The sequence below is a fragment of the Enoplosus armatus genome, chromosome 24 (genome assembly GCF_043641665.1).
Source record: "Enoplosus armatus isolate fEnoArm2 chromosome 24, fEnoArm2.hap1, whole genome shotgun sequence".
NCBI classification, from domain to species: domain Eukaryota; kingdom Metazoa; phylum Chordata; class Actinopteri; order Centrarchiformes; family Enoplosidae; genus Enoplosus; species Enoplosus armatus.
This window is the reverse complement of record NC_092203.1, coordinates 11217455-11239690: the sequence shown is the minus strand read 5'-3', so window position 1 is coordinate 11239690 and position 22236 is coordinate 11217455. Positions and strand designations below refer to the sequence as shown.

At 40.2% G+C, this 22236-nt stretch overlaps 3 protein-coding genes across 3 annotated transcripts; 1 reads left to right on the top strand and 2 right to left on the bottom strand.

The window, feature by feature from the left end:
- Window positions 1-4199: 4199 nt before the first annotated feature.
- On the bottom strand, window positions 4200-10311 carry map3k2 (mitogen-activated protein kinase kinase kinase 2). Its single transcript, XM_070930628.1, has 16 exons — window positions 10252-10311; window positions 9706-9824; window positions 9435-9475; window positions 9245-9344; window positions 9025-9138; window positions 8441-8537; window positions 8113-8243; window positions 7350-7429; window positions 6869-6933; window positions 6634-6726; window positions 6307-6546; window positions 6060-6208; window positions 5839-5970; window positions 5372-5501; window positions 4997-5174; window positions 4200-4419 (listed from the first exon to the last, which is right to left on the bottom strand). Exons 1-16 carry the CDS (start codon window positions 10304-10306, stop codon window positions 4200-4202), a joined length of 1944 nt encoding a protein of 647 aa, XP_070786729.1. The 5' UTR covers window positions 10307-10311.
- A 3232-nt stretch (window positions 10312-13543) lies between these two features.
- On the top strand, window positions 13544-16230 carry sumo1 (small ubiquitin like modifier 1). The gene is made up of 5 exons (XM_070930769.1): window positions 13544-13643; window positions 14025-14099; window positions 14755-14832; window positions 15045-15116; window positions 15950-16230. Exons 1-5 carry the CDS (start codon window positions 13632-13634, stop codon window positions 16016-16018), a joined length of 306 nt encoding a protein of 101 aa, XP_070786870.1. The 5' UTR covers window positions 13544-13631; the 3' UTR covers window positions 16019-16230.
- A 3216-nt stretch (window positions 16231-19446) lies between these two features.
- Window positions 19447-20437, bottom strand: LOC139306899 (claudin-34-like). Its single transcript, XM_070930865.1, has one exon. The coding sequence runs from the start codon at window positions 20435-20437 to the stop codon at window positions 19676-19678; it is 762 nt and encodes a 253-aa protein (XP_070786966.1). The 3' UTR covers window positions 19447-19675.
- Window positions 20438-22236: the final 1799 nt, after the last annotated feature.

Sequence of the window (22236 nt, the reverse complement as noted above, 5' to 3'; positions counted from 1 at the left end):
TGACAAATACTGGTACGGAAGAGTTAATCCACGGTGGTGAACGAGGCCATCTGACGGTAAAAAAATGAGACATTACATTCATGTATTGAGTCATAGCTCACACACATACACATACACACCCGCTCACTATCACACTTGTGTAAAAATAAAAAATAGTCTTTAAAATGTGCAAAGAAAAGGTCGCTGAACCGAGCTGCATGAGCGACAGCTGACGAGGGATCGTGAAAAAGCATCAGTGAATCATAGATAGTGCATAATGGTAGTGCGTATCAAGGTTTAACAGTGCTGGCGGCATTTACAACTGAATCTCCATCTGAACCAGACAGTGTAATGTAAGCCGCCTCAAACTCAATACAACCACTAATGTCTTCATGACATGAGGCTGATTCTCAAAACATTTCTGTCAAGAATTGTCCTTTTCTGCAGCTTCGTTTGGATGTGTACCATTTTGAAAATGCGTAAATGGAGAGGAGTTAGTTCCAGTTATCCGGACAGAGAAGAGAAGTTTCCACAACCTGTGTGGATCTATCGACTGATCAATGACACACAATTTAAATTTACCACAAAGCAGCGAAAGTCTGAATTTTTCAGACAAGATGAACAAGTGCCTTTAGAGAAAGTCACAAACTGTGATAAAGGTTTGTTGTGGGTCGACTCGTGACAATAAATCATTGTCAAACTGATGAGCAAAGGATCAACGAGGCCAAGGTAAGGAAAAGGTGCAATCAGTAAAATATATCTAGTGGCCACTGCAGGGAACTACAATATCACAGACACGTAAATAATTTCCTACAAAGTTTCCTGGAAATAACTATTTATATATTATTGGAAACTTAATTCTCCATGTATGTTGAATTGTGAGCAAATTACACAGTCTGCATGTTCAGCTGAATTAAACCAACTGAGAACTCTTGTCCTTTTAATTACATTAGTACCAAACAACATAGTTCTTTCCAGGAAACCTAAAGGAATTTCTTAGGAAATTATTCAGAAATTATAAAAATAAAATGTTACTGAGTACCAAAACATACAAAACCCTGACCCAAAAACTGCATTATGTATCGTACCATACATTTTATGTACCATTACACACCTATAAGTATCCACATCCCCATCAAAGAGTAAACCAATCATGTGAGAGGAAGCCACTTGAGCTAGCAGTTGAAGAATACGTCAAGTTAGAATACGTAAGTAACTTCTTACAAATAAACTGTAACTGAAGTGACATATTAGGGTTAATTTGTAAAATATTACTGATTGCACCTTTATTAAGCTGAATCGTCCCGTCATTACTGCTCTGCATAAACACTCCTGTCTGATTTTACTTAAATACACGCAAGAGAAAAGCTTCAGATACTCTGTTTAACTCATTATTACTTCCATTAAACATGCAGCTGCAGTTCTGCTGTGTTATGTACAATCCAGCAGACACTTCATCCACACCAAGACTCTGCTTATTCTGTGTCAGATTAATATTCAAGTGGTTTAAAGTCAAGACATTTTCTACATGGATTTGTTGAATAATCAGCTCATTACTTATCCGCAAACTTATTTGGGTTTCTGCAGCTGGTAGCTTAAACTCTTATTAAAGCCATTTTACAACCCTGAAGAGCTGAGCAGAATAAGGTGTTACTGACGATATGACTTATCACATTCAAGAGTTGAACACTACTGCATTAATCCAGTTAAACCGAGTCATTAGAGTGCATGTGCAAACAGAGCACGTCTCTGTTTTCGTGGGACTATCAAACTAGCACATGACTGGTTGCTGACAAAGATCACCACTACTTGACAAACGGTCTACATCAGCCGAGGTGTCACCGGTTGTAGAAACTTAATCCTGCTGTCCGGTGTGTGCATACTGGTGCATAGTCATGGAGCTGGTGCTACAGTATGAACAACCTCTATGTATCAGTCGTATTCAACAGACGTGATGGAAGCTCAGCCCGGGAGGAAACCACAAGGAGAGCCAAGCATGACACAGCACATGTTGAACGGAGCGTTTGTGGTTCGACTAAAGTGACGAGTTAACTTTGATGCGTTTGATTTGGCAACGACAGCCATTGTTGTAAAGGAACGAAGGTGTGAGATACTGTAAACGTCTTCAAGTGTGATTCTAATCCGTAGGAGTGCATGTGAGGCAGAAAACCTATAAAACAAGACATCTGACACAGTGCTTCGATATAGCACAGCGATGCCTTGGCTGGAAAACATAAAAAGGTACCGATTGCAGCAGAGGAAACGTCCGGGCTAATGGGTCTTCAAGTTCGACCCTAAAACTGACAACCGTGGGACAGCGTCACACAGCCAGACCTCTGGCCAATCAGCTGTGAGCTTCTTGCCTTGCAGCAGGTCGACACTCTTCAAACGCGCCTCTTCTGCTTCGAGTAACCAACTGGTGTCATGGCAGAAAGTTTCTGTGTCAAACCTCAACACTGTCCAAGTTTTCAGCTTCGACACAGAAAGAAAGTACCATATGAGAGCGACACTGGATATTTCCTGATTTAAATAATAATTTACTTGATTTCAGAGCTGCAAATAGCAATTAATCTGACAATAAACATCTCTATTGTTTAACTGAAAACAGTAAAAGATGTGCATCACTACATTTACATATTTAAGTTTGGTGTTTTGCTGGACCAATCATCCAAAACACAAACATCTTCTTTTCTTTTTTTGGAATTCTTGCTTTAAAAATAACTAATTGATTTAGTACTGTATTTTATTTAGGTAAAGTTCTTGCATGGCTTCTGCAGAATGACTTGTCTATATTACTGAATTTGAAGTCTGGTTGCTTCTCAGGAGAATGTAAACTGATGGCGACTAGTTCATCACACACTTCAGTTCACATCCAGTGACTGAAATGAAATATTCTGCTCACCAGTCGGCCATTCATTTGAACATTTCCAGAATGTGAGCAGCTAAAAAGACAGCATGAGTACCACTAATGTACCAGTCAATGCCAACATTTATCAACAGTAAACTGACGAAACGTCCTCACAGCTAATCCACTTCTGATCTGCCATGACGAGAGTTCGACCAATCTGATCAGAGAATACTTTGAGAAGCAGAGGAGAAAGAGGGTGCATTTGAAGAGAAAATCAAATCTGGACACTGTTGCCTTCTCTAAAGACTGAAGCAGTACCAGCGCCTGTCTGAGTACCAGTTAGCTGGTGTTGAACAGCCACATTTCACTTTTTAACCAGCACGGCAACTTTTTCAAACAGCAAGTCTGAAGGATATTTGGTTACCAGAAGGTAGAGCAGGCAAACAAACCAAATGAGCTGAGGCGAGATATCAGGATGCCCCCTGCTCAACACCAGGAGTCTCGGTTACAGAAAAGGCAGAAACGGACATAACGGCTGAACTGAGATCAGCTGGATTTGGGCTAACGGTGCAAAGGCAGTTCATCTGGGAGGCAAAACAACACTGAGAACTCTTGCGGCTAAGAATGATGGGGACTATCCATGAACTCAAGACTCACTCCTACACTGCGTTTAAAAAACAGAAAAGGCACACGGAGAAGAACGAAGATGAAGGAGGAAGAGCAGGGAAGGTAGTTTACAGACAGTAAAGCAGAGAGACAAAACATTTCGTCTGAGAGATCAGAAAGACAGAGAGGGAAAGGACGAGGGATGAGAGCAGGTGAGTGGAAACTGTTCTCTGCATCTGGGATTTAGTTTCATCTATAGCAGCGGGCCCAGGTCATCACCATCGCTCTGGGTTTTGGCAGGAGACTACATTCTGGGGTCGGGTCAGCAAGATGGCGGGGGGGTGGGGGGGGGGCACTCGAGAACCAGGCATCACCTCCTGTAGGTCCACAACACCAACACTATCCCACTCCAAAACATTTGAAGAGAGAAACCGTACAAACATAAAAAAGGAGACATTTCAAAGAGTCGTTTTTCAGGAGGAAGTGCTCGACCCCTCCTCCTTTGAGAAATTAAGGTGCAACTTGCGGAGAAAAATAAAATAAAAAGTCATGTCCTCTGTGGCAGTCTCATACAAACAGAGACAGGAGGAGCAGGTACGCACCCCCTCCAGCATACACATGCCACTTTCTTCCAGCCAGTTCCTCCTGGTCCAATATGGTTTCAGCATGGAGGTGGAGGGGGTGGGGTCAGAGGCAGGGACGCCCCATCAGGTAAGGCCATGTCTGGCAGTTCGGCAGGCAGGCAGGGAGGTGAAAGGTTCGGGGGTTAATGTACAAAGATGTGCCTCAGTAGCTCATCAGCAGACGGCCGCTGCTTAGTCTCTACAAAGATCCGTTTGAGGAACTCTCTGCAGTGGTCCGACACGTGGGCAGGCAGCACAGGGTTGGTGGGCTGGGTGGCAATCTTAAAGATGGCTGCCATGGCCTCAAACTCTGCCCACGGGGGTCGCTGCGTCAGCATCTCCACAACGGTGCAGCCAACACTCCTGAGGGTAAAATTAAATTAAGTTAATACGGTTTCTTATGCACATTTTTATCTTTGCCATAGCAGCTCTGAATTTTCATTCAAGCCAGCTACAAGAGATTCCCACTGCGACTATTTCAGTCGCCAGACTTATCCCCTTCCGCAAACTGCTGTTACTGTTTTCAAAGTCCGTCATTTTAACGGGTCCAGTGAGCTCCTCCAGAGCTAAAGTATAGGTAGGCTTCACCTCTCGGACACTGATGATCAAGTTTTGGTTGTCTTATATAAAACGGTAAACGTTGTAAAATCACAGTCTTCGTACATCGTTTACTATGTTATGTGGCGTTTTCTTTAGCTGGGATTTCACCATTTTAATGCCAGGGATCGCCTCCCCACGTGCAAATGTTCCACCAAAACAAGTTCCCCCTGGGCTTGGCACCGTCCAAGACGATTGCAATTGGTTTAAAGCAAGCCAGAGCTTTTTTTCCCCCTATCCCAGAATGACGATGGGTTGAGCCAGACCTGTCTCCAAAGTGTGGAGAGGATCTGGCTATGCGAGACTATGTCAGGTGTAATATTAAATTTGTGAGTGGTCTCACCAGATATCAGCCTTCCTGCCATAGCCCTCTCCACTGATCACTTCTGGGCTCATCCAGTAGGGGGTGCCGGTTACAGACATGATGCCTGTTCCTGACAGACAGATGGTCTGCAGCCTCCTGCTGGCCCCGAAGTCTCCCAGCTTCACGTTACCCACAGAGTCACGAAGGATGTTGGCCCCTAAACAAAGAAGAGCAAGAGTCACCCAGCTGCATCTCCCTGTGCACACAGCTTTCCACCTCTATATGTGAAAATGATGTATATTTCTGACCATTACTTGATTTTTATTCCTTAATTTTCTAAAATAAAAGTCAGCTGGCATATTGCTTTAAGAGTTCTGAGATGCACCAAAACTCAATGGCAATAGTCCACCTCACCTTTGATGTCTCTGTGGACAATCATGTTGCTGTGCAGGTAGGAAACCCCCTCCAGGATCTGCCGGGTGTAGCGGCGCGTCACGTTTTCCGTCAGCGCTCCGTACGACTTCAGCTGGTCCTTAATGGAGCCCTTGGGGCCACAAAAGTGAAGAATGCATATAAAAACTCTTGCTTACACATTTTACACAGCTACATCCTCCTCAAATTGTTTTGCTTTCTTACTCTCAAACATTAATATAATCTTAAAGAAAATGGTGTCCATCTTGGAAATGTTGAAATGTGACCCCTCTACCCAATGAGCTACACAAAACCTGATTGTTTTTTAAATTTCCACTTCGGGACAACAAGTGAGCAACAATGTACTGGGCAGGTCATACATTAAAAATCTTTTATTGACTTACTGCTATATTAAATCCTTACTATTTACATACATTTAACTTCACAGGAAAAAGTAAATGGGCACTCACGCCAGGCATGTACTCCATGAAGATGGAGAGCGTCCGCTCCATTGTGTCTCGCAGACAGCCGTAGTACTGGACAATCCGCTCGTGGCACAAATTCTTCAGGAGCTGGATTTCACACTCTAACGCGCTCACCTCCTAAATGACAGAAAAGAAACATCACAAACATTTATCTTTTCCTGCTGAGCTGTTGTTTTCCCCATCTTTAACTCATCATACATACACACCTTGCTGGTCTCCGGACTCTCCGGGTCAAACTGGACCTGTTTGACCGCCAGTTCCCGTCCAGTATCGGCATCATAACAGAGAAAAACCCGTCCGAAGGCCCCCTGACCAAGGAGCTTTCCAAGCCGCCAGTTGGTTGGGGCGCGTGGAGCTGGACACATCATACAAACGTCAGATACAATCAAATCACTGGAAAGAGCTCAGATTCTTGGTGCACTTGTTGGCAAATAAAATCCACAACCAACTCACAGCGGCTGGGTGGGCTGATGTCCATTACAGACAGGGTTGGAGCAGTTGTTGGGTTGGGATTGGGTTCAATGTCGCTGCCTCTTCGTGGCCTCCTGGCGGGACCCGGGGCCTCCTCTAGGTCGGGGGTGAAGACGCTGCTGCCGCTGCTGGTGCTGGGCGACTGCTCGGTGGGGCTGAAGCTGACCGGCGAGCGGAAGCCATGAACCTGTGTTCGCCGAGCCCGAGGGAAGGTCTTCCTCCCTGCCGGGCAGAGGAAGAGGAGGAGAAACAATCAGGAATATGAGCACAGTATGAATCATGCAGATGTAGAGTAGAAAAATTACCCACCATCACTGTAATCTTGAAGGCCGAAGGGAATGCCGTATCGTCGAGGGTACGTTCCACCTTTCCCTGACTTCTCAAACACTGGGATGTCGTACTCTAGAGAGGAAGAGGACGACTATGAAGAACCCAGAGCAAAACTATTTATGATAAAAGGGGCTGCGAAATTGAGAAGTTTAAGACCAGGAGAGTTTCATTTTCTTTTTAATTTAACAGCTATTAAAATGTTTCAAACATTTACCTGGAAAGTCCTGGTGGTTGTCTGGATAGCTCTGTGCTCGAGGCATCCTGGACTTTGGGTAGTCACTGCACAACATGAAAACAAAAGCAAAAAAAACACTTTGAGTTTGTTTCAAATTACATGGATGTCATCTGTCCACATGTGCTGAATAACTTTCCTCACGTGTGTCTGTTTTCATTGTTCCAACAGTGAAGCAAAGAAGAAAGACTTGACTTGTCAGTACAGTACTGGCTTGACCAAATGAAAGAATTAGTCACTGTCTTCTATTTATTCAGCTTTCACACATCTTATATAAATTGAGAGTTTACTTTAGACTTGATGTGCATTCAAGAGCTTTTTTACGTAGGAAAATATAATTATCTGCAGATGTGTCATATTAAATGACTCTTATCCCCATTTATTTACAACGATCAAACACAATGATTAAACACAAAAGCAGGCGTAGCATATTGTTGTATGAATAAAATATTGAGGTCCTGACCTGTCCAGTGGGCTGTCTAAAGAGGGACAACTTCCAGATGCTGAGTTTTCTGGACTGCTCATGGACAGCGGGTCCAGCATCTGAAGAAAAGAAAGAAACACAAATCATCACATCCTCTTCCGTGCAGGACTCTCAATGCCCAAATATGACTTTCCGTATCTGCGTAGGGTTGCCTGCGAGGGACCACTGACGTCTGCACGACCATGCCTACAACACTTATATAATATGTACAGAGGCACATGCACGTCCACCATCTGCCTTGCCGTTTGCGCCTGGGTCCATTTTGGAGTATGAGGGACTTATATATACTTAACATTTCCTCTACAATGGCACAGTGGTCACAACAGGGAGAGGAAGAAAGAATGAACTTTGATACAATACTAAAAGTTATAATGTTCAGCTTTCAAGGGGTAATGTAAAGACCATTCATAAAATATATCTCAAACACCATACTACCTCTAAATGATGGTTTCCCAATAAAGCAGCAGGTGGAGTCAAGTTAAACCTACCAGCCATAACAAGATTTTAGAAATAAGACTTTCTTAAATGTACTATACAACCAAAATGCGCTACAGTTTTTATTTAAGTATACCAAAATTATTATTATTTTATTATTATTACCAAATATTAATCAAAAATAAGAGATGTCAGCACATTTCTTGGCTTTGGCATAATAACTAATACAAATTGATAACATTGGAGCATCCAGTACATCATGGCTCTTCCCCATTCTAATAAAGACAAGACTGCTGAGTGGAGGTACCTGGTCCATGCTCTCAGGAATGAACTCTCCCTCGCTGTTGATGCTGGTGAAGGAGCCGTTCCTCGCCACCTGCTGGAGTGCGTCAGGAATGTATCCTGGAGGAGGGGAGCTGCGGTCCGTTGAGTGGGAGCCTGAGGTTGGTTGGACAGAGAGACATATTTATATCTCTGATTAATGTCTAATGGATGAACTGTGACAGAGTGACAGGAGCTAAATGTTTTACATTTATTTGGGGTAAAATAATAACCTGAATTTTGAGTTTCAATATTTGAGTTGCATCTCTATCTAAAACTGTTTTGCAGTAGTCTGACCATGAGACATTATTCACCTATCAAAGCCAGCATACTCTTCTTGTCAGCGACCCTGAATCCTGTGTTGTCCAGCTCCTCGTGGGATGGCAAGAGGTCCATATTGGAGGAAGAGTTCTGGAGAAACAGAGAAACAAAACAGGCTGTTAACATTTAAAAAACAAAAACAATTTGAAAAACCATGCACCCTGTTTTTCAAATCAGGAATGTCAGGAGACACCCGCTTTTCAGTTTAACTTTGCATGCTACGTCTCTCATAAAAAGAGAAAAGTGTAAAAACACAATTTCAGAGGTAACACTAACTTCAAATTGTGTTAAAGCTTGTACATTTCTTGTACTATTTCTTGAAATACAGAAAAACTGCACTGATGCTGTTAAATAAGTCTGATACCTTCCTTATTGTGATACAAGGCTAGATATCATCATCTAACATCATCAATCAGTGTTTGGTGATCAGTCAGACTAAAAACTCTTAAGGACGTCACATTGTGTCTGACCATTATCAATGAAAAAAATTGGTAGAAGCCAAGTATAAAACTAAAGATATCAATCAAATCAATAGAGGGTTTCCCTTGGGTGTTCCCTGAATCTGAGAGCTGCTGACCTGAGAGGAGATCTGGAGCACCAGGAGGATCTTCAGGCTTTTCATGTGAACACTGCGATCCAGCAGCTCCACGGCCTTGTCTAGGTCGTCCTGAGTGGTCAGTGGAATCACCAACTGCAAAAAGAAAAAAACAACTTTGTTGTAGATATTTTTTTTAAATATTTCATTCAATATCAGTATCAAACATTGTGCAGGCCTGTGAAGGCTTTTAGCTTCATACCTCATTGTTGGTGTAGTGAAGGTCCATCGTCTGACCGAAAGCAACTTTAGCTTTCGACCTCAGGTCGTCCAGCTTGACGGGTCGAGGGAACTGCAAGATCCTACAGAGAAAAAGACAGAGGTCAAAGGTCAGGAGGAGCTACAGGACTGCACTGACAACATTAAAGTGATGAAACTGGTCGAAGCCTCACCTCTTCTCCCCTTTGAACTCGAACTTAACTCGGACATCGTTCTGTAAGAGAGACGGTCACATTAAATTCAGCAACGGATAAAGAGCATGTGATTAGGTAAGACAGCCAATGAATGAACACGGACACATGAGAATACAGATATGTCTACTCAGAGAAGTGGCTTTAGACCACAAAACAGTTTCAAGAATCATAATACACAAAGTTGGATCAAGAAATTCTTCAAATCCAACACCAACCACAGAATCGTGTTTATTTCTAACAGAGTAGTGACCTGGTTTTTGGGCGAGGAGGCTTTGGGTTTGCCCAGGTCCGACAGGAACATGGCAGGACGGCTGGAGCGGTGCAGTTCGGCCAAGTCCTGCATGATCGAGTTCAGCGCCTCCTGCTCATCTGAGAAAGGTTACATTTATTTAACAGATTTTACAGATAACTACTTCAGCAAAACTGAACAAACATTAACAAAATCCAGGAGGTCAATCTGTGGGTCTTAATTTCTTGGGTGGATTTGATTTGATGTAAACTGTGAGCAATACGAGTATCAAAATTATTCTTCACAATAACAAATGTCATTGCCTTGCCTTAGTAGGACTGCAGAATATTTTCTGCAGACCTCTTGCAAACTTTGAACATTTATTATGTTTTCAGACCTGTAGGAGTAACATGCTACATGCCACGTACATTGTAAGTACAAAACACAAGGGATTACTGCGAGACAAAGATGTCAAAGACCCAAGGCATTCCTTGGGTTGTAGGTTTGACAACAAAAGACGAAGCTGGCCTACTGCCAAACAGTAACACTATCGTAAAACACACATACCCATCATCATGGCACGGCGATTGACCCAGGAGGCCAGGAAAGAGGATTCTCCCATCAAAGGGATTCCTTTCTCCTGCAACAGCAAAAGGACAACATAAATCCTGACATGCAGTTGATTGGGACACAAGTTAGCCTGAAGCTGCTGACTGATCAGCAGATCTGTAAACAGTGAATCTGACCCAGTGGACTTCTCCGACACAAGGCTGGGTAATATTGAAAAAGAACTATCACAATAAAACATTGCTCTAATACCTTTTTAATCACAATATCTGTTTAAGTAGGGGGTAAACATTTTGATGAAAGTTGCCTAATTGGTGTATTACAGTGACTTGCATCGTAGTGGGACATCAAACTGTAACTAGAAATCTGATTTAGTAACTTCTTTATTATGTTAACTTACAAAGCAAACAGTTAAAAAAAGGTATTTAATTTGCTACAATCGCCAAAAACAGGCATTCCTTTTCTGGTTAGTTTTTCCATTAGCAGTTGCTCAGTTGATTTTCCACAAGATTTCGTTTATCATGATATACTCAGTCACCAGTTTATGAGATCCATGTAACTAAAAATAAGTCTGATAAACAGCCCTTATCTTCAGGCGCTGGTTCAAATTTAAGGTCATTTTGGAGGTTGAAGTTCATGCTGCTTTTTTGTATTCCCCTATATTGAGAGGTGTCTCTTATATGTTTTCTAATATTTTGTCCAACCCATTTATAAAAATATGGTTTGACTATTAGTTTTAGCTAGGTGTGCCTAATAAGCTGGCAAAGTAAGTGTATAAACCAATATTGCGACATTACATTACATTCACATCAGTGATGGACAAAGTAATTTATTATAATATAAAAGCAACACAACTAAAAAGCAGTAAGAAAACACAAATAAAAGTCCTGCATTAAAAATGAAAAGCAGCATAATGTAGCTGGTCAAGGTGGAGCAAATGTAAACGTCTTTATAAGATGTTGGTCAATTTAATTTATAAAAATTTATCAAACTTCATTAAATGATCATGTTTTGTATGTAAAATCTTAATCATCAAGGTAACCAGTAACTATACCTATAAGCATTCATTGATTTAAAAAATAAAAGATCATTAGTTGTAGCCATTCCCGTAACATCGTATGGGAAATGCTAAAAGTTGTCAATGAACATATTCCCCAGCTTTTCTTCTGCACAATCATCACCAGTTGCCATCATGTTTTCGTTAAGTGTTAGTTATTAGTGTGATGTCGCGATGTTAACATGCATCACTACAGACAGAGGCTCTGTATCAGTCTGAAGAGACTGAGTACAGCGAGTCTGGAAATTAAAGTCTGGACAGTCAAGATGGCCTCTGCTGATGAGGAGCTGACTGAATATTGCTGATGAGAGTCTATGATCCTCAATGATTGATCACTGTCTGCAAGTGACGTAAAATCTGACAATTTCATCATGTTGATGAGAGTGGGCTGTGACATTAACTTTAGCTTTGCACTTTACATTTTTTTAACAAACAACGTCCTTTGCAAACCACTGTGACGAGCTGGCTAGCTAGCGATCCAATGTCACTGGTCACAGCAAAGTTGATATCAACAACAGTGCCACTATTATGGCCTCCTGTGGTAGATAATTAGCTTTAAATTAACTTGCTAGCGTTAGCTGAATAGCCCCGCAAGCTAAGATTCACTAACAACTGTTGCTAACCAATTTGGCATTACGAGCTACGGCAAAATGTGAATAATGAATGATGTGGCATCTTGAAATATAACCAAAACACACAGCGAGCTACGCATATACAGCTAGCTGATAAGAGAAGCTAAGTGGCTAATGCTAGCCGAGAGTTCCGTGTTAAGCTAGCTGTCATACCAGGGAAGTTGTCAAGCTAGGCTAATGCTAAAGTTAACTAGCCGCATAGCTATTCAAAGCTCTCCTGCACTGCACGACCGTAAAAGGCAACCATTAAACGAACAAATGAAAGGTTTGAACCAAACGGTTTTATCTTTGTTATCTTGCCTGGTGGTTGGTTAGATTTGTATTCACTTCCTCATCCACAGGGCCGGTGACAGGAGCCCCGGGCCCTGCGGAGAGCAGCTAGAGGAAGCAGAAGTTTGGCAGTCCGCTCCCAACTTCACTCGAGTCCTGCTGGGCCACGACGACGAGGCCCGACGGCTGTCAGTTTAGCCCGCTGGATCTTTCCAGGCAGACAAATGACAAGATAATGGTTAATCCAACAAAGTATCTCCGTGTCTGGGAGGTAATAAAAAAGCAAAGTTAATCGACTGCTTTCATTTTGTTGCACTTTACAACCTGGTTGACGGTAGCTTCGCTCGCTGTTGCCCCCCAGTTGCGTTAAGCTAACGGGTAATGAACAAATGGGTACCGGAAGTGTAGAGATTTTGCTGACAAAGTAAAATCCCAAAATGTCTTGCCTAAGGAAAACTCCGAGTCACATATTTTATATTTTATGTTGACAGTCATTAACCGGAAATATTATTTTTCATTTTGGCTACCTTGACATATTTTAACCCCGAAACCTCGTTGGAAGAGTCCAACAAAAACACAGCCTGTGATGTCAGAGAAATGAATTGGTTTCCTGGATCCCGATTGAAACCTGTCAAATAAATACATTTGATATATTTTATATGTTTTGCTGTCACAGAGCACATGGTGCATTCCACCATTCACCACTAGAACCTTGTCTTGTCCGAAGACATAATTTATGTAAAGTGAATTATTGTTGTTTTTGTTCATGTCGATAAACTATTGCCGTTTTTATGACTAAGAAACTGTATGTAGGCTGTGTAGCCACACCACCAAAATTCAAAAGCAAAAACCTTTGTAAACACAGGTATAAAATAGGCCTATATTTTCAATTACTATCGAGATATATGTCAAACTCTTAAATCACACAGTGAGTTATACCTGTAATTTGTGTGGTCAAAAAATACTGGCCGGTATTTCTTTTAAATATTTTGCTGTTTGGAGGGGAATTTAGGCCTACCAAAAACCAAAAAAAAGTTACACAAGCTGATTCAGAGTGATTAAATTAGGAAGCTATACAAATAGACAAAGCGAAATATGGACCAGAGGCAACTATAACAGGTATATAAAACAACTTTATTACATTACAATAACCATATTTACTGTAAATATTTATTAACCAGTAAACAAGAAATGTGTGAATAAATTACCCACTATGATAATAACATTTACAATGGTTTAAATTATTTAAAGAGTTAAAAATTCCATATAGCACAAAATGTGAAATTATTTTGAAAGAAACGATTCATTGCGTCACTTCCGGTTGATGGCGAATTCTCATAACATCAAGCTAGAACTGTGACTGTAAGCTAACGCTACATCTATTGTCAATATATATATAACAACACACACAGAGGAAAAACATGTCAGATACGGTAAGATACAAACTTCTTTAAAGAGACTGTATTGTTTGCACTCTGCATGAAATTGAAAAAAAGACATTTCAATGTGTTTGTTGCTGCTACCTCGTATCTGGTTATTTAATATGCTAACTGTTAGCTCGTGTAGCTTCAGGCCCAGAACTCTGCTTATTTAGCTGTTTAGCTTTGCAGCTAGCTTTCGTTTTAGTTCATGTTCAAAGTTCAGCAATAAAACAACAAGCGATACCAGCATTTTGAAATCGAAACATTCAGTTTTGTGAGTATCAGTGTTGGCAAAATCAGCGAAAATAAGCCATCGGGCCTATTATAAATATGTCTGGCGTTCAAATGTTTTCTACTGCTGAAGTTTTTTGTTTATATGTTGTTGTTTTTTAGGAGACAAAACCTTCCAGCCAAGACGGGGGGGATAAGAAGGATGGAGAGTACATCAAATTAAAAGTGATTGGTCAGGTGTGTATGAATACAGGGATGATGGACGGGTCTTACTAGCATGGGAATATGAAGCACTGGACATTAGTAGTTGATGTATTACTTGTCCCTCACCAACAAATGGGACTGGGTAAAACAAAAAAAAACTTTTCCATTTAATCAAGATTTCAGTTGAATGATGTAGAGAATATATGAACTTTTGTGCTAAATGTCGTGTGTCAGGCTGTGGTTACCAAATTACAAATGGTACAGTTATGGGTGAATGACGTGCAGACTGTTCGCACTGTGGAAATCGAGTTAATGTATACAAAAAGACATTCACTCAATAAGTTCTATAATATAAAAGTTTGATCATGCAATTGATGATTATCAGAATTTGTAGAAACAATGTGCTCTGTGATTTGTTAAGTTCATTTGCTGCACGTTTTGCTTTGGGGAAGTTCATCTTTAGCAGGTGTAAGAAAAGATGCATGATCTGATCTTTCAGTATCTGAAATTCTGTTATTTAAACTGTACGATTCCCAGTAAGTGATTTGGTTTTAATCACATACTGCTTGCTCATTGTTGCTTTTTGCTTGTGTAATGATGTTATTTTGAAATCAACAAAAATGCTGTCGCCTTGTTGAACATGCCGACATTTATGCTGCTTCACATCACTTTCTCTTTCTACCCACAGGACAGCAGTGAAATCCACTTTAAGGTGAAAATGACAACACATCTGAAGAAGCTGAAGGAGTCTTACAGCCAGAGACAGGTACGAGGAAAGAGGGAAATTATCACCAGCCACTCCCTGTTATGAAATGACAGAAGTTTGATTGCTGGCCATAGACAAACCACTGAGAAATACAAAACTTTTTAAATGCAAGACTGAGTCTGGGGATATGATGTACATTTTTGATGTTCAGCTCCAGCTGCACCAGAGGCCATTATTTCATATTGTTGTGTGTGTCTGTGTGGTTTTTACAGGGTGTCCCAGCAAGCACGCTAAGGTTTCTGTTCGAAGGACAGAGAATCGCAGACAACCAAACTCCGAAAGAGGTAAAACTTTTCTTTATCTCTCTTGACTTGAGCATCCTTTTGTCATTTTGCTGAAACTAATACTAATACTAAGACATACAAGTATGTTAATTTATACATTTACATCCTTTTTTAATCATTCAAAGGTTCCAATTATGACTTACATGTTTATCCAGATTAAGGGGGATAATTGTACTACTGCAATTTTGACATTTTAAATATACATTTTGAATATTTAGAACTACATGATACTAAATACTATTTCAGTAGCACTTTTTTCACAAAGTGCACTAACTACTTTACAAGAATGATGATAGCACATATATTCAACAGCAGCTAAGCAAATCAATGAACAAATGACGGCTTCATTTGAACATATAAGAATCACACAAAATAACATAATAAAGGAATGCTGGCTAATAAAATACATTTTTCTGTTGCACTTAAAGATGAAAGTTTTCCAAAGCTCAGACACTTTGCAAAAGCTCAGTGACTTATACACCTTTATTTTGCTTTTTGAACAGTTAAATGGCTTTTTGTCTGCAGATTCAATTCAATTCATTGGCACATAACAGCTTGGAAATATAAACTTAAATAAACAATTGTAAACGTTAATAAATGTTCGACTATTGACAAAAATTGTAATACATGATGGTTTATTCATGTAATTTGATGTAAGTAAAACAAGTGTTATACACATACAGAGGAAAATTTCCAGTAAAGGGTTTGTCATAGTTTGGGAAATGAATATAGAAGAATATTAAAATAGAACAAGAATCTAGTGACAAGAAAAGTCTTGTGGTGTTGACTCTGTTACTAAAACATATCTCTCCTCTGCTATTTGTTCATGTCAGCTGGGGATGGAGGACGAGGACGTCATCGAGGTTTATCAAGAACAGACCGGCGGACTTTGGAATGATTAAACTTCCTGCATTTCTAAATCTTTTTTTTCTTATTTTGTATTTTATTTTGTATGTATGTACGTATTTTTGTTCAGTTTCAAACCATCTGGATCAAAACCGACTCTATCAGGGCTTCCATGTGTGAGGGCAAGAAGGTGAACAGACTGGGGTAAGGACGAGGAAAAGGACAGCGGGTCTCTGCTTCTCTGCAGCAATGTTGACCCGAGCAATAGCATTACGTGAGTGTTACACCCAAATTTACAAAGACAAACATCTTGTTTTTGTTTGTTTTTTTTATCCCGACTTTTTGGGGCATCAGCAGACTTAAATAATGCTGTCTAGGAACAACATGCATTAAAGGAATAGTTAACCCAAAAAGGAAAATGTTGTCGTCATCTAATCACACTCACTACAGTCGCAAGACAAGTGAAGTTATCACAATATGATAGCACACAGTGGGTGCTCTTGTACGGCTTTGTGTCAGCTTTCTCCAAAAGAATTGAAGTGCCAACTGTGAACACATTTTTTAGAATTGTAAAACCAGAAAAAATGTAAAATGTCTTCAAACAGCCCTTCCTGTGTAATGTTAGTGTTCTGAGGCCAAACGGTTGCACTTAAGGTTCAAGAAGTTCATATTTACTTGTTTATCTTCTAGATTTTTATCTCTGCACGCTGTTTTAGAAAATATTGCAATAACCAATCAAGTTTAAACAGGTAGATTCAAATGTAACATTTTTAGTCAAAAGGCTATGCACCTTACAAGCAAAATGTCAGGTGTATTTTGACCTCAGTGTGCTTGAAAATGCCATGGCTTTGAAAGTGGATGATCATGAAGCAAATATCTGACAATTGGAGCCACTTGAGAACATATTAGTTTGAGGAGGCTGAAGCAAAGCTGTCTCAGCTGAGCAGATAAGGTCAGATATAGATTTTTGGATGCACTATTCCTTTAAGTCTGAGTTTGACTAGCAGGGGAAAAAAAACTGGCATCATCTTCTATTTCCGTTGTACATGACAAAAACAGGTTTGCTTGCATTCCTGTTCATTTTGTTATGGAAATGTGACAGAGGAGTGTGACGGGCAAAGTTAGATGTCAAAGATGCAGTTATTTGTACACGAGGCAGTTCATTCCACATACCTTCAGTTTAATGTTCAGGGCATTTAGCAGATGTTCTTACCAGAGAGAGGCTTCACAAACAGCTGGATGACTGGGCAGTCTCTGTAACTCCTCCTCAGCACCACACAATGAAAAGAAGTTTGTCAACATTTCTGTTGATTTGAATAATTTACATTTACAGCCTCTCTGTGCCATGTTTGAATAACTGCACCCTCATGAAATTGTACAATTTTTAATAATTGACCTGATGTGGTAATAATTGAGATTTTAAACACATTTTTAAATGATAATTGTGCTTTACTTGTATATGTTGTATTCAGTATTAGAATGTGTTTGAATGATATGCCATGTGTATCTCCTGTGTCGTCTTTTATTTATATTTGAGGGATTCATTCTGTAATGATATATCTAAATATATACCCGTTATGGAAATATTTTGCTCGCTGACGGTCACACAGTATTTTAAACTCGGATGATTCTGTCCTCCAGCAGTTTGTTCAAGGAAAAATTTTGCAAATAGTCAGAATAGTCATCTACAGTGACATGTTATACTGTGGTGTCAGTGCTTGTTTTTAAAGCTTTTGTTTTTGGAATGCAACTCTTAATCTGTGTACTGTATGAAGTTCCTCAAGAAGGTTAAGATCATCAGCAGCCCCAAACTGTCATTGTTGTAATTAGTGTGAGGAGGTGAATGAGAAACGGAGATATTTGGATGATGGAGATGCTCAGCTCCTGAAGGATGAAATAACCAACAGAAAAACAAAACGTGTTGATGTCTGTTGACAATCTGGTCATTTCACTCTTTACTCAAAATGTCAGGGTGAAGCTGCAGTGAATGATGGTTGAACCGCACCTTTGGGACACTTTTGCTTTCAGTGCACACAAACGGAAGCATGTCAGCTGTCTCTACTGCCATTCTTGATGTTTTTCCCCACCATCCATGAAAATAGGAGTTATCTTATCTTCAAAGGAAATAATTATCTTTTTCTAAATGAAGTGAAGCAAAGATTCAGTAATCACAGGTCATCTGTTAAATGGCCATCGTTTCCCAGAGGTGTGTGCAATAAAACAAATGAAAAATGTCCTTAAACGTGAAATATTTCCTCAATCGGATTTTCTCAACCTGACTAACTGTTATCATCTTTTCTTCATGCGTCAGTGAACGGCTCAGGTGAAGTCCACTCCACCCCAAACCCTCAGGCAGGAAGGGCTGTGATTTGAGCCATAACTGATCTCAGTGAGGTGAAGGGACTGTTCATCATTAGAGGAACATTGATGCAGATGGTTTGAAATTCTGGAGATGAGCTTTTTGCTTTTTTTGAATAAAATATTTAAGAAAATACTGCATTGCTTTGTATATTTTATTGAGTACTGTTGCTTCTTACTGTATCTGTGATTATACTATTACTAAGGTTTTAATTCTAGGAAACGTAAAAGTTCACTACTAAATGTGTCCACATCCAACAGCTACAGATTCTAGTTAAAGAAATATGGGGTTTTTTTGGATACTGCAAAAATGTAAAAAACTATGAAAATGATTAAAATGCCCCTCTGAGGCCATTAAACATATTTCCAAATGCCACCTGCACTCCAACTTAGTTACAAAAGTAATCCAGTTAATTTATGCAGCATAATGCAAAAAATATCCAATTAAAATGAAAAACTATAAATACATTTATTGATTTTCAGTGGGTGAAGATGGACTCATTCTGAACTTGGAGAGTGGTGATTTCCACTGAGGCACTACCACTTCTGGGCAATTTGGCAAAAAACTTTATGACACAGAGCTGGAAGCCCATATTAATAGACCTCTAGAGAATACAAGTGTGTTCATACTATTTCCCCAAGTAGCGTGGCTCCACAGGTGCTGACGGAGAGGAAAGGAGCTGGTAAACAATCTGCATTTACACCACAGCACTTTTAAGGAGTTTCACTGATGCTCCCATACAGACATCATATTTACAATGCAGCAAAGGAAAAATGTTTTGCATATTTGCATATTTACTTTACTGTCCTACAGCAGTTTGGCAGCTTTAAATTAAATATTTGAAAACGTAATATATATATGCTGAGAAAGAGTAAATGAGATTATTGTGAGAACGTTGTTGCTACAATATTAAGACCTTACGGCTTCCTTTACTAGTTACAGCTTCAAGTCAGTACATTGATTTTAGATGATGTTTTTCACATCATAAGTAAAAAACAAATAGTGAAGAAAACAGAAAGTTTAACGTTATTGAAATGCACACAGGCAGCCTGAGGCATTAATGCATTGGCATTAGGTTTGTTTGCTGTTAAGAGATGAGTCATTCAGTTCATCCTCATCCAGAGCATAAAAGAGTTACTGAAAGTATTCAAGGAGCTGCAGTGTTTTTGACTGCTTAAATAAATCAAATCAATCACATATAACGGATGTTGGAAACAGATCATTAACCAGAAGTTGTCAGATAAAGTACCTTGCTTAATAACATTTTGTGTAAACAGCTTTTTACTTTTCTTTCTTTTCATTATTTGGATTAGTTTCTCACATTCAAGTATATGAGTCAGTCCAAAAAAACTGATCACAAGTGTTCATGAGACTCAAACGCTGGGTTATCTTTGCCCCTCAAGCTTGTTAAAGCCCCCCGGCTGTCAGTCACGGATTGTACAGGTAAATCCAGGTGCACTTCCTTTCTCAGAGACAGGTGGATCCTGGATTGTGACGTCACTGGTAACCTGTACATGCAGAAAAGAATCCCAGAGACAACCATTAGGACTGTCCCCACCATCCCAACCCCGATGCCGCCACCCACGTGTTGAGAATCAGGAGCTGGGGGCATTTTAAACTCAGGGGGGAACTTTATGGTCTGATTGGTCACCACCGAGCTCAGGTTCCACAGGAGAGGTATGAGTGACATCATGGCGGCCAACAGCCACAGGGCACCGGTGGCAAAGAATGCCAAGCGGATTGGGGAGTTCCTCTCCATCCCAAAGTAGACGTTCCTCAAGGCATAAACTCCGCCAGCGTTACCACAAAGCCCCACGAGCAGAGACAGGAGCATGAGAACCTGACCTGCCACAATCTCTGGGGGTGTGAAGGCCTCAGTCAGGCTGATGGACTTGCAGTGCATGACCCTAAAGCCAGGGGTCACCAGGTTGTGGCTGTTGAAGCAGGCCCGCCAGACACCGACCCAGGCCACCCCAGAGCTGATGACCTCCCTGTCAGACACCTGCCAAACCCTCCACTGGATGAGTCCAAGGGCCACAGCGTTGAGTGTCCAGCCCACGCAGCCCAGCCAGAGGGCGGCGAGCTGGGCATGGGCAGTGTGAGCCAGGTAGGTCATAGCAGTGAAGTCACAATAGAGCCTCAAGTTACCAAGGAAGTCCTGTTCCCACCCAAACTGGGCATGGTCAGGAGATCAAAGCCAGGTGGTAGGTGTCACCTCTCCAAGTGTCATGTTGTAACTGCAGAATCACACGTCTTATCCAGCAAGAGAGATGTGGCTGCAGCTCCTTCACCGTCTTGCTCTTTTTCACTCTCCACCTTGCAGGTCGTCTTTTTTTCCTAATGATCTCTCGTCACCTGGGTTACCTGGTAAACAAGCACCTGCAGATCCCTCTGAGAGGACAGAAACACAGATACAGGTGTTCATGAAAACAAAACATCTCTTCAGTGTAGCAGAAAAAATAGATATAAACTTCTCGATATGGTGGACCATCAATGGTGGGAAAACACTTCTATAGTCTACAGGTGCAGCTTTATTAGATGTTTGGACAAAGACTAACCACCAAGACTAAGATTATGATGGTTAGTTTAAATGATGTTAATCAAATGTGTATGCTACCCTGCAGAATGTCCATATTTGTTTATCATCTTTTGTTGTTTGATTTTCATAAAAGTATAAGTGTGCAAAGCTGATAAACAGCCAAACAAATGTACAATATAATCCATATTCTATTTCTCTTGGTTTGGTCTCTCTGGTTTTTATGCATCAGCTAAAATTATTCATTTTGTAGTAGACAATTTTTCTTTTTAGCTTGGGCGTGATACACTCAGGTGAATAAATTGTTTTTATGTTTTCATGTTAGTGAAACCAGGCTAATTTCCTGATATTACCAAACAATTAATCATAGGTGTTGTATCAAAATTAAATATCTAATTATCTATGTTCAATTATTATTCAACTACTGAAAGCAGCATAAGAGGAAGTTTCACTAAAATCTAGGTTCATAAACATCAGAGAACTCATATATTTTATTATATTTTTATTTTCTATCAGTTTCATCACTTCAAATGTAAAAATGTAAATCATAATGAATACGGTATATTTCTGCTGTACACAATAAGGCTTCTCCAAATGTACTTATTTAATTCAAAATTGATGAAACTAGGCTGAGTACATGACTGACCACATAAGATTAAAGCCGGTTTAAAAGATTTCACATAACTTCAATCCATTATAGACTGCAGATTTTGAAGTCCAACAGTCTTCATTTTGTCACGTACCTGAGTGCTGTTTAGTTGAGCACCTTGTGGGCTGTCTTCAAACTATGAGGCTAGAAAACAGACTGAAAACCTTGAACAGGAAGGGTTTTTTTATTCAGACGCAGCACACTTCCTCATCTTGCTACCAATAACCTAGATACAGTTTCCTGTCATGTCATGAAACTGTAAATGATTGACATGCATTTATTACAATTCTAACTAGTGTGTTATCTTGTGTATGTCCTCCGGGATCCTAACATAAATTCCTTTTTTTGTGAAAATGTTCTTCCTGTTTCTGGACTATTTGCAAGATTGCTTCAAAAATGTTATTGTTTTAGACACTTACTAATAATTAAGTTCCAAAGTCAGCAAAATGTATGCTGATCTAAGTTGATCATTACAGTTGATCATTAAGTTTATTTGTTTAAGTGGACCGTTGCAGTACAATGACATAAAACTGACTGACTTTATAAGATGTAATTTAAACAATGAGACGTCATCACCAGATCTCTCAACTTTATCTTTTTATTGCTTTGAAAGTTGGTGAAAGAGTGCACTGCATAATGTGCAAAGGGCGTACACATTAACCAGGAGCACGTCCACATCAGGCCATGAAGTTCACAGTGGTGGGAGGCTACAGTAGGCACATCTTCAAAT

Excerpts from the sequence above, each read along its gene's own strand:
- map3k2 (XM_070930628.1), bottom strand. The coding sequence starts at position 10,306 with ATGGGAGAATCCTCTTTCCTGGCCTCCTGGGTCAATCGCCGTGCCATG. Across the intron at positions 8,538-9,024 it reads TGCTCCAGATCTCCTCTCAG|AACTCTTCCTCCAATATGGA; the intron begins GTCAGCAGCTCT and ends CTGTTTCTCCAG. Across the intron at positions 5,971-6,059 it reads AGAGTCCGGAGACCAGCAAG|GAGGTGAGCGCGTTAGAGTG; the intron begins GTGTGTATGTAT and ends TCTGTCATTTAG.
- sumo1 (XM_070930769.1), top strand. Across the intron at positions 14,100-14,754 it reads AATTAAAAGTGATTGGTCAG|GACAGCAGTGAAATCCACTT; the intron begins GTGTGTATGAAT and ends TTCTACCCACAG. Across the intron at positions 15,117-15,949 it reads ACAACCAAACTCCGAAAGAG|CTGGGGATGGAGGACGAGGA; the intron begins GTAAAACTTTTC and ends TGTTCATGTCAG.
- LOC139306899 (XM_070930865.1), bottom strand. The coding sequence starts at position 20,437 with ATGACCTACCTGGCTCACACTGCCCATGCCCAGCTCGCCGCCCTCTGG.